At 38.4% G+C, this 19,060-nt stretch overlaps 1 protein-coding gene across 1 annotated transcript in view; it reads right to left on the reverse strand.

The window, feature by feature from the left end:
- Positions 1-17,423, reverse strand: part of LOC139696566 (cell death abnormality protein 1-like) — a 45,214-nt gene extending 27,791 nt beyond the window's left edge. The window contains exons 1-2 of the mRNA XM_071595370.1: positions 17,270-17,423; positions 16,964-17,071 (exon numbers count right to left, since the gene is read on the reverse strand). Coding sequence (XP_071451471.1) covers positions 16,964-17,071; positions 17,270-17,423 — 262 coding nt within the window. The remainder of the gene's footprint in view (positions 1-16,963; positions 17,072-17,269) is intronic.
- Between the last annotated feature and the right edge of the window lie 1,637 nt (positions 17,424-19,060).

Here is a 19,060-nt window from a genome sequence, read left to right on the forward strand (position 1 = left end):
CATCCCCATATTTATTTGACCAGCGATTGTTTTCCAACCATATTTATCACTCCCCAGGTTGAATGAAAACTAGATAAGGTGGAATACAGCCAGCTTGTGAGTTCAGGTAACCGCTAGAGCTGTACCAGTGGAAGCCATGATACACGTAATTGTTCCTAGTAAGCTCACATTTGTCAGATAGGTCGAAGATTTGGAGCCTGACGAAAGTTAGCCCAAACAACGTAGTTTCCTCAGTGAGGCGGATGCAATGGCGTCTGACCCATGTGGGGCGGGCAATTGACTGATGGCGTCAAATTAAAAACATTATTGAGCAAAAAAACGGAAAAATAATCCAATTATTTATCCCCAGAACATCAGTAATAGGAAAGAGGAATAACACCGGATGGACACGAATATGATGACAATGTTCGGATCCTATCATGAGATGAAATATCCGTCCGGAATGTGTAGAATACTATCCGGTAATATGTGTTTTAATTGCATCTGCGCCTGTCCCCTTTTGATGTGTTTTCTTGTCCTCTTTGTGTAGACATAGGGATAGCTGCTAACCATGTAATTCTCGAAATATATGTAGGTCTGTTGAATGATTGGTGTTCGGTTGTCCCCTTTCCCCTTTTCACAAATATTAATTTGATCATACGAATCATGCAAAAGAAAGTGCTTTTATGCAACAGTATTCAACAACGAGATGCGTATATTCAAATGATTCCGTAGAAATATTTAAAAAATAACATGCATGGTATCGACAAAATATATACACTATCAATTATAATTTTCTCCTTCACACCTGCGGTCGTATATATTTTGATCTCTAATCGTACGAGGAAAAAATGACATTTTAAACCTATCCGTTCTAAAATAAATCTCCCTGATTTTACGTTGGTAATCTGATATACAATAGTTTGTCTGGGCCTGTAATATAGGGTCGCACCCAAAAGTGGTAGGACTGATTTTCTCTGGCGCGAACGGAGCGGTGGATGGGGGGTCTGCGTGGCAGGGCAAGGTGGAGGGGGCTCTTATCAACAGACCAACACCAATCTCAGTCGCCTGCGGGCTGTCGTTGAGTGAGGACACCGTTTTTAGTGAAGCAAGTTTTTTGTCCGCGTCGAAAAACAAAATGCATCTGAATTTAGAGCAACGTTATTCCGTGAAGTTTTGTGCGAAACTCGGGAAGACGGAAACTGAGACCCTCGATATGATCAAGCAGGCTTATGGGGACACTGCCTTAAGCCGTTCCACAGTATTTGAGTGGCACAAGTTGTTTAAAGAGGGTAGGGAGCTCGTTGAAGACGACCATCGCTCCGGACGGCCGTCGACGGCAAGAACCGACACGAATGTGGACAGAGTGAGGACATTGCTGAACACAGACCACCAGGGGAGACTGTGAATGTGAACTTTTACGTGCAGGTGCTCACCCGCCTCCGAGAACGTTTGAAAAGAGTCCGACCGGCCATCGCAAACTGCTGGGTGCTTCATCATGACAATGCGCCGTGCCATGGCGCGCTCGTCGTCAGACATCTCCTGGCCAACTACGGCGTTGCCACGTTGCCGCACCCGCCCTATTCTCCCGATCTGGCACTACCGGACTTCTTCTTCCCCCTGATGAAAAGACAGCTCAAGGGACGACGTTTTGACTCGATAAAGGCCGTTCAAGAGGCTTCGACGAGGGTCATCAACGGCATCCCCAAAGAAAATTTCCAGCGGGCCTACGGGGAATGGGAGCAACGTTATACTAAGTGTGTACCAGCTCAAGGAGCATACTTTGAAGATTATTAAGTCGATGTAAGTATATCGTCAATAAAATTCTTGTAAAAAAATCAGTCCTACCACTTTTGGGTGCGACCCTGTATGTCTTTAAAATCCTCAGATAAGTAACCTGCCTAAAATTTGCACAGTAAATTTATCCTGTATTTAAGCCTAAAGTCAGCTAGTGGCTCCCATCTTCCAATACTGTCGTAACACTGCTACCTTGTTTATAGAAACTTTACACAAACCTGGCTGCTCAATCTAGTTCCAAAACTAAGCCTACCTCATGGGGATCCCATTCGCCTTCAGCATACTCAAGGTGGGGTCAAAGTAACGTGAAATAACAAAGCTCCTTGACCCTCTAATTACAATTCCCATGCGTCCTTTTTATGCATCCTAACTTTGTATTTGCAATTCCACAAATTTCACGAATGTGTTTTTCATAGCGCATAACCTTAGTTATCGTTACACCCAAGTATTTAACCGATTCTACGTCTGTTGTGCTGGTTCTCTGTTTTGTGTGTTTTCGGGTGAAATAGTCATCCTCCAAAAATTGAACAAAATGCATTTTTTTCAAACTCAATCCTATATGGGTGCTCCCACCACTTTTTGATTGCATTTACCTCGTTAGCTAATACTACTCTATCTTAGTGAATGGTCAGGGCCATTTGTCGTACCTGCGGACAAGTTTTACAATACCCTCTTCATAGCATGTTACCGCCGATGAATTTATATGTGTCTTGGCGTTGTGCTGAAGTTCCTCGGTGGTTTGAAAGCGCAGTCCTCCGAGGCACTTCATCAGCTCAGGGAAAAAGTGGAAGTCACTCGGCGCTAGGTCGGGAGTGAACGGCAGGTGATCGGAAATGTCCCATTGAAAATGGTCGATAACCGTTGGGCCGCACCAGCACTGTGAGGACGGGCGTTGTCATAGATCAGAGTCAGATCATGTTATAGATTTCAGATCAATTCCAGAAGTCAGCATGTCTCTTCTTTTGTTTTGACTGGCTCCCTGCAAATGTCGTAACGTTTCACAATAAACAGCTGCATTAATCGATCGTTCTCCCCGGTTTCATGAATTGAACAAGTAACGCAACTTTTGGTCCCAAAACACGGTGGCCATTGTAACCTTTCGATTGCTGAAGATTTGTTTGATGTGTTGGTGTGTTTGGTGTATTTGTGAACATCATTGTTGATTGATAATTTATTTTCTGAATAATATGATACATAGATAATTTATTTTGTGTTAATGCGTATTTAATAGGGTAGGTAGGGTATTTAATTTGATAGGGTACTCTCAATTCTCTAAGTCGAAAAAATAATATGATCCTTTTACGAAGAAATGTTTTCGATCATAGCACTCAACCGATTTGGAAATTTAAAAAAAAAATAAAGTTTCGGAGTTTTTTTCGAACGGATAGGTCTATTATAAGACGACTCCGCAAATATCTTGTTTACCTTTTCTTTTTTATCGGGTAACCTCCTTCAGTGTAGGATAAAGGAGATATCATAAGCTAATTTATCTTTCCAGACATTCTTTATCTCGGTTCTTCGAAATCGTTGGTCTTATCTTTTTTTATGTGCGTCAAGATTTTGTTGTCGCGTTAATGTTAGCATTTTCACGGGAAAAGGAACGATTGCGGAATTCAGCGGAAAAATTCTTTTAATGTACCCACTATCGTCCGTTGCGCAGTCGTTTCTTCCAATTTGTCTTACATTGCATCCAAATTCCTTATTTCCCCACCAACATCGTAGCATGTCATCTTGGGTTCGGCTAACGAGAGTTTTCAATCAGACTCGCGTGACCGTTGAATGTGATCGCCTACACTCTTCTTACCATGGCCCAACTGATATCAATACTTTCGCACGTTTGCTTATTGAAGCTTTGATGTGTATTTTTTGCCATATCCATTTACATTCTAGGAGATTTCAGATTTTCAGCGGTTGGAAAGATTGAATATTTCATTTTCACGTGTTTTAAATTATGAGGATTGGGTTGTGTAATCCCCGATATTAACTTACCTTACCTGCGAGTGGTTCCCGTCCTTTACTGGCCATTCTTCACCTAAGCATATCTAAAATCCGGAGTCTCTCCCTTCTACATATAAACCTTATTATTGAAAATTGAATTTCTTATCACGTGATGGGAGCCTGAAATGTCACCACGTGCACTGATAAGGCTTCCAAAGAGAACGGATTTGACAAATGAGAGAAATAAACGACAATCAAAGTCCTGAGGAATAATTATTTAAGAATTGTCACAAAATAATTATTATGTGAAGTGATCTTGAAAAGGAAAGTAAAGTATATTTCAAAACACAAAATAGGGAACCGAAATGAATTATTATACTTTAATTAAAGCTTACCCAGTAATGTTTTTACCACTTTTACCATTATGTAATAAAATAAAGGTATCTAAGTAATTCAAAGACACAATTTGAGCTAACCTCAATTTAAGAAGACTGAAGTTATTGAGATCTCTCTGCTTCCAGCCTACCCCGAAGAGATTTTATATTGATAAAATAAAATAATAGCCAGTCAGATTCATTCTCAAGATATATGGATTTGATCTCTTACATGTAACTTAACACTGTCCATCCCATCTCTCCATCTATGACACTCACCCGAGCAGTCTGAGTGATGTAGATTTGGCGGATTAGACGTCCTTAACCTTCCAATATACTCATCAATGCACAACAGGAATTGTTATGGCCCCACACTATATGGGCAGTTTATATTACAAAGACAAAACATGGGAGATAGACCCAGTTAAAATATATACAAATATTCATTCTTTCCTCGGACAATCAGGAATCATAATAGCAAGAAGTCAAAGCCATTATAATAATAGTAATGACATTTGAATTAAATGTGAGGACAATATGAAACGCTGGGTAGATATTTGGTACATCCGTGGGCGCATGTTCAAGTATATGTTAGTTGCTAGTTCATTGATTTACATGTGTGTTAGAAAAATAAGTTTTGCATGAATATATGCATCTATGTGGGTGTGAATTGGCATGCTTTTGTTAGTCTTGCATTAGATTTTATTCTACTTTATTGATTTCCCATTAATTTAATTATGATACTATTATACTCTCTAGTTGGTGATATGACCAGCTCTACAGTGGGCACTTGTACCTGAGTGAGATCTCTCAAAATAGTCTGCAAAACATTCTCATCCATGGATATTTCTATTCAAAAATAAAATCATAGCTATCAGTTTCCTTATTGTGTTAAAAGTTAATACTTTTACAATTCATTTTACAAGCAGTAATTCGTGGAATGCAATCCCTGGCAGTCTTGCATATGAGAAAAGTATCGTCTACTCTTAAAGTTCATCTGTTTTCTATTCACCAGGAATATAAGTCAACAAAAGAGGAAGGATACACCTTGCGGGATTCTGGAGAATTGTTCTGGCTTAAATTATTAGCTGTATCAATTATCTGAAGGAGATGTCCACAATTTTGAATAGTAAAAAATACTGAGGAAACAGCTTGTAAGCAAACTATCAACTTACGACTGCGTGAGATAATGGTTTAATCCTGAAATTGTACCTGGGAGCTTTATACATATTTTCAGAGGTGGGTGGACTGCGGATGAGGCAGAAAAAGTGACATTAGGGATGGTGAGTAGTTTGTGGATATGATAAAAAACTCAATGATGAGAGACCCTGAGTAAGAAAACTGCCTAAATTTTGAATATTTTGCACTCATTGAAATTGCTGTGATATCTCCAATACCATGACCATGTACAATGTGATAACATGCAGCGGTCTATGAACCTCTCTGAAATGAAAAGTCATCTAAGACTTTCAAATAGGGAAACTCACAGGCACACAATTTTTGGGTTGAAACCAGCTCAGCAGCATACCACAAAAAATACATAGAAACTGGGATTAGGCAAATTTAATGACTTTTTAAAGTACAACCTCTCTCAAGGAATGAGTCCACAGCATACAATCAGTGAATTTACACAAAAAGGTGAAAAATGCCTCGGTTTCTCCTATATTTTTTCATTCCCTCTATATGAGGATAGCCATTGTAGCTCTGATAGGAAGCTTCAATCAGAATTTCCATGTTGGCTGTGGAAGTCACTGAATATGAAGAGAAAATGAAGGAATAATTGCATAGGGGCACAGGGATAAGATATGGAGCATGACAAATTACCAAAAGAAACTCAAGAGAGGTGATTCAAATTGAATGAAGTTTTATAAGGGTGAGAAATTAGAGGAAATCTACTTGAAGACAATTTAGTACAATGAATGGTTTGTTTCTAATTTCCTTTGTCCCTTTGGAGTGATAACATGCATTAGTTTGAAATAAAGAGGATGTGAACTATTAGCTGTGAGTGCATCAGGTGTCAAGCCTTTAGCCAATTTTATTTTTTAAGAACTCTACACTGATAGTTCAGTCAACTAGGTGACCATCATTGGCATCAGAAGGAGGAGGAGAGGTATCAATGGGAGGAGAAGTGGAAGGGATTTGTTCTTTATTGTATTATATTGCCCGTGGGGAATATTAAACATGGGGCTAAGATAAATATTGGACTTTTGATGTTTCCTGTTTCATTATTCATAATTTTGTCTCTGTCCAAAAGTATGCACCAGCTCTCGGTGGTGCCCAGTTTGAAATTTTGAGTGTACCTAATTGGAGACACAGATACCTTGGAGAGGAACAGGGTAGGGAGTCTCATAAATGTAATTTGCAATGGGCAATGTTTCAAAATAACCTTTATCATACTGTGCCAATTGTTCCTTGAACCTGGTATTGGCATTACACTATGTCTGTTTAATATATGATGTGTAACATGTGCTGCACTTCACCAAATGAATTCACGATTTTTATTTTAGGGTGTTTTATATTTTGGATTAGCTAGTAAGTTTCATTTGGTGTTTGGATTTCTGAAACTTAATTAGTGTCCACTTGATTGAAGAAGTTGTAGATCCCTCTAGTGAGTATGGATTCAGAGAATGGAAAGAAATTTTTCTTTGAGGTTATTGTTCAATGGTGTTCGTGCCATACATTTATTTGCAATTATTTATTTTGGTTAATGACCAATTTTATTATAATTATGTAATCTACCGGTTAAGGTAGGTTTTTGGATGGACGTAATTACTAATTAAATAATTTGTCGCCGCTAGCAAAACTCAACATCCCACTCTACATCAGGTCCCTCTTCAGCTCTGAGTGCTTTCTTCCCCCCTTCATCCCATCCAAGATCCCTATCCTGTTCCTTCCCTGTCCTCGTTTGCCTAACATTCCTTCCTCAATTACAGTCTTCAACATCCCGCTGCTGGACAATACCCCCTTCAGCCACCTTTCCTGCCTCCATAGGATTGCTCCCAGCAAACCCCTCTCTTCGCCCACCATATGAAGTACTTCTTCGCTTGTTTTCTTCTCTGTCCATTTTACCTTCTCCATTTTCTCCACACCCACATTTCAAAAGCCTCCAGTCTACGTCTATCCTCTTGCTTAGATGACCACGTTTCCGCACCGTACATAGCATCGCTCCATATCAAAGTTTTTACCAGTCTTTTCTTAATATCCTTACTCTCCGTCCCTGTCATCAATTCCCTCCTCCTAGTGAAGGCCTCTTTGCCTAGCGCAATTCTTCTCCTTACATCACTACTACTTTGACCGTGTTGGTTCAAACACTACCGAGATACGTAAACTGTTCTACCTGCTCTAGTTTTTGCCCGTCTATTGTAATGTTAAGCTTAGCCCATTTCTTTCTAGAAAATCGCATAACCTTTGTTTTATTAATGTTGATTCTCATCCCATACCTGTTGCACTGAATTTCCAATTCACTAAGCAATTTGTTGTCTCAGGCGTAACTTTGTGGAATTTGCATAACATATTGAAATGTAATGAAATAATTGACTTTGTAATTCCACACACTTTATTTAAAAACACACGACCCAGGTTTCGACGTTGAACGTCATCATCAGGTGGTCCTCATAGAAGCACGCTGGCTATATATACCTTCTGATCATAGGAGGGGGGGGTTGGTCAGAGAGGGAGGTCGGAGGGGTAAAAAGGTTACAATGTAGCTGGGAAGAAAAGAGAATTACATTTTTGATTTAGAAGAGTGGTAGGTCTAGGAGTGGGGAGTGGGAGGGATACAAAATTTCGTTGGCAAGATCATCTTTCCAACGGACACATTTCAAAATTTCTAACTGCTCCAAAGCATCGAGCCTTTGACCTTTTTCTTCAAAATGAATAATTTTTGTCACAAAGTCACTTTTGTGATCACTTTCGATGAGGTGTTTTGCAAAGAGGGATGTTATGTTCTTATTTTTTACACATGTTTGGTGTTCTTTAATCCTTTCTTTAAATTTCCGTCCTGTTTGTCCAATATACTTTGTGCTACAATCCGAGCACTTTAACTCATACACTCCACTCCTCTCGTTTTCGGGGACTTTGTCTTTAGTGTGAGAGATCAGGTTCTTAAGGCATGAACGACTGTAAAAGGCACATTTAATTTTTTCTTTAGGTAAACTTTTAATTACTTTTTGAGAAATAGTCCCAAGATATAGTATTCTCCGCCATTTGGCAGTGGGATCTTTTACATGTTCGGGGTTGTAAATGTGGCTTAAGGCTATTTTTGTAAGTTTATTCCGGTAAAGTTTATTTATTAGATCTTCTGAATACCCATTGTTTACTGCTAACGTTTTAATTACATTAAGTTCCTTATTTACATTGAATTTTGACATAGGGATAGCGGTCAAACGGTGGATCATTGCATGAAATGCCGAAAGCTTTTGGGTGAAGCAATGCCTTGAAGAGGAATTAATTAATTGGTCTGTATACATTTCTTTCCTAAAAATGGAATACTGTAACCCATCTTTGTCTTTAGAAATGGATAGGTCGAGGAAATTCAGGGAACCTTTTTCCTCTTTTTCACACGTGAATTGTACATTAGAATTGATAGAATTTAGATGTGCTAGAAACTGATCTAGTTGCCTATCAGAACCTGTCCACACACAGAAGACATCGTCTACATATCTTAACCAACAAAATACATTATTAATGAGAGGGTAGGCTGAGGAGAACAAAACTTTTTCAAAATTGTCCATATACATATCGGCCAGGAGTGGGGACAAGGGCGAGCCCATGGCTAAACCATTGGGTTGTTGGAAATAGGTACCATTAAAAATGAAATAATTTTGGGAAACACACGTCTTAAGTAATGCACAAAGTTCACTTATAACTGGAACTGGGATGGATTTCCGGATGAGGATGTCTTCGGCAAGGTTCACCGCTTCCATGGGTGGCACGTTGGTGAAAAGGTTGCGTACATCAAAGGAAACAAGCATGCACTTTTTCGGGATGACCTTTTTCATAAGTTTGTTCACAAGGTCCAAGGAATTCACTACACCATATTCCGTGGAAAATTTGGAAACCTCCCTGAAGAGTACATTAAGCCTTTTCGCTAGTATGTGGTTGGGAGCTGACATATTTGATACTACAGGCCTGATCGGAATCCCATTTTTATGAACTTTAGGTAGCCCGAAAAACCGTGGTGCTGAGGGATTCATTTGCACTAGTTTCAACATTTCACAACTTTTGAATAACGTGTTACAAGATTTAATCACTTTCTTAATTTCTTGTTGAAACTTGGGGGTTGGGTCTGAACGAAGTACTTCAATGTTATTGTCCCTGATGAAGTCTTCGCATTTCGTGATGTAGGTATTTCGTTCTAATACAACCACTGCGCTCCCTTTGTCTGCTTTCTGGATGATCAAATTTTTCTCTGTCACTGAATGTTTAATGGACTTTAAGGCCTCGTACTCGGTAGAATACTTCATCTTTTTTACTCCAAGTTTTGAGAATTTAAGGAGCTCCTGGGAAACAACTTGTTTAACCGCGATATTTTCTTTCTGAAGGGCAACTTCAAGGTCAACAGCCAGGTTTTTAATGTTTTTAACAGAAATTGGAATTTTAGGTACGTACTTAAGGCCTTTTTCTAGCAAAGAAATCTCACTATTAGAAAAGGAATGTCCGGAAAGGTTAACGATTCGAGGCCCAAACTTATGGTCACACTTAGAACTTGTTGATTTTGAACTGGACTCCTTATTTCTCCGTAGTAAATCAAGCTTACGGTTCATTTTCGCTCTTTTTTGAAAGGAAATCTCACTGCACTTCTGACGGACCTCATTATCAAAGTATAGCCACTCGATCCAATGAAGTTTATGGGACAATTCCACGTATAAAAGTAGTAGATAATGGGATATAGCGTCTCGTTTAACATACCATTCGTGTAACTCCCTTTTAAGCCAGGCTTTCTTGGCTACTCCTATAGCGAACTTTCCTGCCGAGGATTGGGTTTTCTTACACTGAAGGTTGATGTACTTCGGGAAAACTCCAAGGGAGATACAGCGGCTGTTGAAGAAGATGTTCAATGACGCATTCCGGTATTTTATGGAGAGTCTTCTGTAGAGGTGCTTGCTTGCTTGCTTGCTTGCTTCTATAGAGATGCTTGCAGCCCCTTGGCTGACTGACAAACTAAAGCTTGGTCATCAGCAAACCTAACTGATTTTACGAATTCCCCACCCACCATCATTCCTACCTCCAGTTCTTCCCATGCCTCTTTAATCATTTCCTCTGCATTCAGGTTGAACAGCAGCGGTGATAATGGGCAACCCTGCCTCATACCTCTTCCTAACACTGCCCATCCGAACTCCCCGTTCCCAACCTGCACCTGAGCAGTCTGAGACATGTAAAGGTTGTGGATTAGCCTCCTTTCCCTCCAATCTATTCCCATTTTCTTCAATATACTCATTAGTTTTTCCCAATTCACTCTATCAAACGCTTTTTCGAAATCTACGAAACAGGCAAATACTCCTGGTTGTGTTCTATATTCCTTTCGATTAATAATCTCATTACTGCAATGGCATCACGCGTACCTCTCCCCTTCCTAAACCCAAACTGATCATCCCCTAAGTAATCATTTTCCCTACTCTCTATCCTTTTGTTTATGATTCTGAGAACAACTTTAGCTGCGTGGGATATCAAACTAATTGTCCTATAGTCCTCACATGATGTGGCCTTTACCTTTTTTGGAATAGGAACTAAAACTGATCTCACAAAGTCTTCCAGCCAGATTCCCTCCTCATAAATACTATGGATCAGCCCATATAGCCTCTTTCTCCCACATTTTCCTAAGCATTTTAAGAGATCCATGGGAATGTTATCCACCCCCATGGCCTTATTTAGTTTCATCTCCATTAATGCCCTTTCTATCTCATTGCCTAGTCTGCCTGGACCTAAGCTGTCTTCCTCTACGTCAGGTTCCTTTTCAATGTCTAGCTTTGTTGGTCTAAGCTCTTTAGTATACAGTTCTTCTACATATTCTTTCCATCTCTCTTGGATATTTCCTGCATCAACTGTTGCCTTACCCGTGTTATCTCTAACTGCAATCGTTGATCTCCTTTTCTTACTTCCCGATAAAGATTTAACTTTGCTGTACGGCGCACTGATTTCACCCTTTCTCTGCAGACTTTCCATATCCTCGCACTGCGTCTTCTACCATGCTTCTTTTGCTTTATTTGTTGCCTGCTTCATTTTGCCTAATTCTGTATTTACATTCTTCCAATTTCGCCGCTCATCCATCTTTGTAATCATCTCATCCGTGATCCATTTTTTCCTAGTCATTTTAGCGATAACGGTTCCAAAAGTGTCTTTTGTGGCTTTAGACAACCCTTTCTTGATCCTTTCCCACTTTTCTTCGATAATTCTTAGCTCTTTATCATTCTCCATGATTTCCTCTACCACCTGTTTGTATTCCTTTCTTTTCAAACCATTTAATGCTTCTACATTCCATTTTCTAACCCGCCACCCCTGCCTTTTCTTTTTGAAACGGACACTACATTTCATAACAACTAAATTGTGGTCAGAGTCCGCATCCGCTCCCGGGAAGCTGTGGGAATTTATCACACTGTTCCTAAATCTGTGTCTAACCAGGATATAATCTAGCTGATACCTTTCTGAGTCACCTGGCATTTTCCATGTATACCTGCATCTTTTGTGGTGTCTAAACCAAGTGTTGGTGATGACTAAGCCCTGTCTCCTGCAGAACTCAACTGCTTTCTCCCCGCGGTCATTCCTCGTGCCTAAACCGTAGTCCCCCACCTCATCACCATCTCTTCCTTCGCCTACTGTCGCATTCCAATCCCCCATCACTATCAAATGTTTCCCTGCAGGAACACACGCAATTATGTCCTCTAACTGGTCGTACAGGGTTGTACCCAAAAGTGGTAGGACTGATTTTCTCTGGCGCGAACGGAGCCGTGGAGGGGGGTCTGCATGGCAGGTTAAGGTGGAGGGGGCTCTTAGCAACAGACCGACACCATTCTCTGTCGCCTGCGGGCTGTCGTTGAGTGAGGACACCGTTTTTAGCGAAGCAAAGTTTTTGTCCGCGTCGAAAAACAAAATGCATCTGAATTTAGAGCAACGTTATTCCGTGAAGTTTTGTGCGAAACTCGGGAAGACGGCAACTGAGACCCTCGATATGATCAAGCAGGCTTATGGGGACACTGCCTTAAGCCGTTCCACAGTATTTGAGTGGCACAAGTTGTTTAAAGAGGGTAGGGAGCTCGTTGAAGACGACCATCGCTCCCGACGGCCGTCGACGGCAAGAACCGACACGAATGTGGACAGAGTGAGGACACTGCTGAACACAGACCGACGCTTAACCAGTGAAGAAATTGCAGACCAGTTGGGTCTGTCTGCATCCAACGTCCAACGCATTATTTCACAGGATTTGGCCATGCGCAAGGTGTGCGCCAAGATGGTGCCAAAAATTCTGCCATGGCGCACTTGTTGTCAGACAGCTCCTGGCCAAATACGGCGTTTCCACGTTGCCGCACCCTCCCTATTCTCCCGATCTGGCACCACCGGACTTCTTCTTCTTCCCTCTGATGAAAAGACAGATAAAGGGACGATGTTTTGACTCGATAAAGGCCGTTCAAGAGGCTTCGACGAGGATCATCAACGGTATCCCCAAAGAAAATTTCCAGCGGGCGTACGGGGAATGGGAACAACGTTATACTAAGTGTGTAGTAGCTCTAGGAGCATACTTTGAAGATTATTAAGTCGTTGTAAGTATATCGTCAATAAAATTCTTGAAAAAAATCAGTCCTACCACTTTTGGGTGCGACCCTGTATATCCTATCGACCTCTTTTTCTTTATGGTTACTCGGTGGCATGTATACCTGAATAATAACCAAGTTCGTCGGTTTTTATCTCTACTAGTAGTATTCTATCCAATACCTGCTCTATGTTGACTACGCTTCTTCCTACCTCTTCATTTAATACTATGGCTCTCGTCTCCACCGCTGTATATTATACTATACTTATTTATCACTGCAGTAATCCCCGCTATCTTTCCATCTCACCTCGCATAGACCTAAAATATCTATATTTCCCCTTTCCATCTCTCGCTTAACATTCTCTAATTTCCCTGTCCTCATCATTGTCCTAACATTCCACGTTCCTATTCTAACTAATGTGGTCCTCTTCTCCTGCATCTTCTGTCCTGCTGCTGCTGGTTTTCCCTTGCAAGGGTTTCGTGGGATGACGACCGCGGAAGCCTTGCCTCCCCCGCTGCCGGGCACGACACACGGCCGATTGGGCCGAGCCCCGTGGTTGCCAGGACTCAAAATATCTCTATTGTCCATCATATTTTTCTTGGGAATGATAATTGAGGTGGTTTCCCGCTGCCTTCCTCAATGGTGTTTTAACGTGACACCATCACTTAATGACCAATTTATATATAATTTTAGGTTCATATCCATTTAGCATAGCTCTGTGTTCAATATGAATTTTTTGTTTCATTATATTTCTCTGAGAGGGACTTTGAGCGTACAGTTTATTAAAGAATTGAATTCTGTTATCTTTTGTAGATATGGGCTGTGTGAGTTGGTTTTTGGTGAGCGCTTGTATCCTATAAATGTCAGAGTTGACTGTTTTGCTGTTTCTTAAGGCTAGTTTGTCTAGAAATGCCAATGTCTGGTCATGTTCAACTATGTAGATGAATTAATTTGATTAGTGTATGTTATTTAACTTTTCAATGACTTCCTGAATGTCAACTTCCTTATGCCATAAATGGCAAAAATGTCAATTACAAACCAAATGAATTTTAGGAAAAATTATCAGACATTTACCAATATTCATTTCCAAATAGTAAAGTAAAATATTGGCAACAAAGCATAATGAGGGATTGTCCATCACTGTACCTTATATTTGTTAGTATATTTGGTTACATTGGAAATATGTTCTGTCCATGCAAAGATTTATTCCTCTATAATATGGCTATGTTATCAAGGAAGAGGGGAATTTGAATACTAAAATATTGTTTCTCTGAATGGAAAAATACCATAATACCACTAGGGAGAAGGTGCATGTGAGAAATGTTATCAATTAAGTTTTTGATGCCAAAAACATCAAACACCAAAGACATTAAGTAGACAGCTGTTAGCTCAGAGAATCACAGCTAAAATAACACACTTGAGGTTTAAGAGAGAAGGAAAGAACAAAAACCTTTGCCTCTGCAGGTTGTTTTCTCCAACATATATAGAGTTCCCAATGTTACCATTACAGCAAAATGAGAAAATGCAAGGCAACAAAAGACATATCATGAAGAAGGAAGATCGTCCAATAATTATTGTGAAAGAAACAATTTATCCATTTTTACTCACTCTGGATGCTTTGCCTTTCACTCCTGTTTCTCTGAAATACTAACCACCAAAGTGGCAACTCTCCTCTTCAATGTATTCAACAGAACCAGAACTACCAACATTTGGAAAATACCATTGAGGACCTATACAGGAGCAGAAGGAGCAAGGAGGACCAAATTCGATTTTTGGGATATTCGCTGGGATGATTTAGGAAAGCAGCCAGTGATAGTGCAGCAATCCACTAGTATAATTTAAACACTCACTAATGGCAGCCATTCCTGAGATAATAATATCCTTCTACATAATTGTCAACACTGTAAAACCCAAAAAAGGCCATATATTCCACAATAATATTAGAATATAGCAGAGATATCTGGAGGTAATACTGGGGCTCTATGAAATTGAGGAAATATGTCTTCAAAGGAGTGGACCTCATTTGATGATTAGGGGATAGATAACCATTCTCCTCCACAAGGAAGATACTATAAAAATAAGAACACCACAAATCTGAAGAAATAGTGGAGAGAGTACTTAATGGAAATCTGATTGACTCTTAACAAGATTTGAGAATTGCATATACAACCTAATTTTGGAGGGGAGACATTCTGTTTGCTATAGAATGTGCATGGAAAGGATTGCCAAAAGCACAATGCATAGTGCAAAAGTGCAATTTATAGGCATTTGTGCACAGTAGAAAATGTTCCTACATGGTGGAAACTGGGTCCTTCATTGAATCCCCATGATGGACCATCCATCACCAACACAATGATTTAGCTATACTGTTTAAAGAAAAAATAAATTCAAAGGAATATTGAAAATGAAAAATAGACTGAGAGAACAACAGAAGTGTATTCCAAACCTCTTTATGCACATGAAAATATTCATAACAAAAACACAAACATTGAATTGCAAACTAGCACAAATGTACACTATCCACATGCACACACATGCTTCAAATGAGTATAGTTAATGTAGTTAATAAAATAAAAATTTGGATAATGCAATTCAGACATTTAATGCTATTTGCTTGACAATATGCTTGGAGTTTAATTTACAGGGCATCTAAAAGAACTGAATTATTTATACAATGTCCATTTTCAAATTTATTTTCTACAGTTTTGTCTTAATGAGTAGACAATGTTTCCTAGAGTGAATAAGCATGTAATAGACTCAAATTATCATTTAATGTATGCCTTCCGGTGACATGATATGAGCATAAGGGTAAAAGGAGATCACACATAAAACTTCAATGTGTTTTAATACCAATTTGAAATTTCAGAATGATTTGTTCGAGGAAAGAAATAGTCATTGCTCTTCAAGACTTGATATCAATGATATAGTTACTTGTGTACTTTTAAATTAGAATACAAATTTTTATTTGTAATAAGATCCAACTAAGTTGAAAATATGAATGCTGAAAAATTTGTTATCATCTCTAGCGTTATCTTAATACATATGAAATAATTTCAATTATACATTAACCCAATGTTTATGCTGTGATGAAAATTCAGTCTAGTGCACTAAATCAATTAAAAATTTAACATTTACCACATTGATTTAAATGTAATTTAAAATATGACAGATAGATATTAAGATTGTTCCTTCACATGCTTGGTCAAACTTGGTATGTTCCTTAACTCAGCTATCATTTTTATACAGCTATCTGGTTTTCTTAAAATGGATTATTAGATATAACAATAATGAGCTAGAGCATATGCAGGCTATTTTTACATCAGAAAACACTTTTTGGACCTAAATTACCCTACATTCTTCCAAATGGAATGAAAATCACGGCACATGTTGTCTGCCTCAGGTAAGATATCATAGAACTGCTTCCTTTTAAATGATTTTTCAATTCTTTTAAAATATTTCTTTTATAATGAACCTGATTCCTTGAATAAACTCTTGCCATGGTTTCATGACTCTCCTATTTTATTTAATTGCCTGAACTCCCTCTTATTACAAAAAGTCCATATCATACATGCATCCCCAAAATGTCCCATCATAGGGGAGATGAAACTCTCTGTGTGCACAACCTATTTCATTGCATGTGGTCCCCAAAGGTAATTCTTAGAGAAATTTACAACAATAACAAAATCAGTACCAGTCTTCTTTCCAAATCCCCCTGTGTATCTCTTGTTGCAAACATATTAATGTCACAAAAATCAGTTAAAATAAATCAATTTATTTTTAAATCTACCTTTGATTCATGTATGTTTTAATTAATTACATGTAGAATTACCTTGGCATTTTCAGAATTTGTCTTCATGACTCAATGTCCAAGCATCGCCAGGGCTTCAGCATGGCACCAAGCTAAATTTTTGTCACAAAGGCATTACTGCCTTTTGCCCAATCAAGGTCTTTTAATGAGTATGCATGTGCCAGTATATTTGGCAGCCCAGGGTGGGGATGACTAATGGCACATTTTCCTGCAACTTAGGGGTGGAATGGAATGGAATAAAATTTGAAAATATCACTGAGTAACTGTCAAAAAGATTGCTAAAAGAATGGTAATACTTTTCAGGATTGTGGAGCAATTACCTATTGACTCTACTATTCTTGGCAATAGTTGTGGAACAACATTTAGTAATTTATAAGATTGGATACTTTCCACCTCTTCTGATATAAGTTCATCTGCTGAACCAATCTCTAAGAATAAAGATACAAAGTAAACACGAAGGTTATGTCAATGTCAGGGGTAAATTTTAAATACCTTGTGTAATAATTTAGTGCAATCTCCAAATAAGGAGCTTTGTCTGCTTCACATTGCTTTCGCTCCCTCTCATCTATTTTAGCCTGTCTTGGCAATATAGCTAATGACCGTTTCTTATCCGATGATATTAGTACCCTTGTAGTCAGAGATCATCTGCCTGGCATCTGAAACCTTTTTGGAAAATGACGTTGAGTCAATATATTTTGAAATCAGAATCCATTGCTCATCTGCATATTCTGCCATAGCTATTGCAGAACTGAGATACTCTTTAGAACCTTTGTCTACCATATACTCATTCATCAATTCTCCAGCAGTCACAAAGTATTTTGACAAAGCATCCAAAAATAAATAGATAATGAAATACAGGCATGAAATCTCTTGATTTTGAATCTATAATAAATATACATCTATGGCTTCTTTCCATTTATTGAATTTTCCTTTATTCCTTGTGATTTTTTTAAGCCTAAAAAGTCATGATTTTTACACAAGTCATTTAGGTTTTCATTTAGTATGCACTCTCTCAAGAGTCTTATTAAGATTTATTGCCATCATATACAGAATGCATAATTAAGGTTAACATTCATTCCATAATTATAGCGATACACTGGCCAATTGCAAACACTGACTGGTCTAATGCAATGTATCATCATTCGATGTGATAATACACCAGAATTAGTATTCAAGATGCTATTGAAAAAATTGCTAAATAAAAATAGAGGTGAAGATTTGTCTATTCTTAATGGTAGCCCATTCAATTTTGCACCATGGCACATAAAAACAAATGACTACATCATTTACATTAAAGGTGCACCATACCTAACATTTTAAGCCATTAATAATTACATTGTAATGGATACAATTGGGCCTGGTGGCAACAGTGATGGTAATAGGGTGAGCATTGGGAGATTTGTTTTTGAGATCTTTCTTGTAATCATAGAGTTGGATATCCAAATAAAATAACTATTTAGCAATAGGCTTGAATATTCTAAAGCATTTCATTAAGATAAGCAACTTTCATATTATATTATTCAAAAAAATAATCTTTTCAACATTATGACTTGAGGATATGCCAGATATATTGCGACAAGGTTGCTGTTCATGTACATGTCTTCTTTCTAGTAAAATGGAAAATAAATAATGCATATTATACTGAACAAAGCTAGGGAAAATATTTCCAATCACTGGTGGGCTTAACAGCAAGTACTAGACTTATTCACAAGATAGGATTATTTCTATCAGTAGATTCCTGGCATTGTGAAAAGGTTGCCATTCATTCAAGCACAGCATATTGCTAAGGATTTCCCAGTTTGTATCAAAATATCAAGCCCTGCAAAGAATCAACAGACCCTTTATGGTCATTCATTGTAAAACTACCATCATAGAGGCTTAATTTTACAAATATGAGCAAGACAAAGAATGTTGAATTAAGTCGAGGCTGGCTACACATATCTATTTGAATGGAGACTATTTTAAATGGACAATTTACATTATCCCTGAGGGTTGTGCCACCCATTCTATGTCTGTTTGCTGTTTTCCAAATGAGTGGAGCCTTTTTTTGTAAATTCTATTGCTTTATATTTTGTGTAATTAACCCAATTTTTAGGCATAGTGTTTAAACCAAACTCAAAACCGCAATTAATTGTAAATTAAAATTAGTAGTATTATTCCTCTGTATTGTGGTGAAGCATGAAGAATATGTTATGGACTGAGAATTCTCAAAATTTTGTGAAAATTTTCTGGAAACAGGAATTAATCAAATGAAAGAAGGAAATGTTTAATATTTCACTAAAATAGAAATGGAAATTTTTTATAGATTTTATTTAAAAATTATTTTTCGATAATATTTATTTTACGCTGCTGTCGGTATTACTTTGTTCATGTTATGGCTTATTTGTTACCGGTTCATGAGATAACGACCGCCTTGC

This window comes from Hetaerina americana, unplaced genomic scaffold (genome assembly GCF_022747635.1).
Source record: "Hetaerina americana unplaced genomic scaffold, ioHetAmer1.1.p SCAF_7, whole genome shotgun sequence".
Classification (NCBI taxonomy): Eukaryota; Metazoa; Arthropoda; class Insecta; order Odonata; family Calopterygidae; genus Hetaerina; species Hetaerina americana.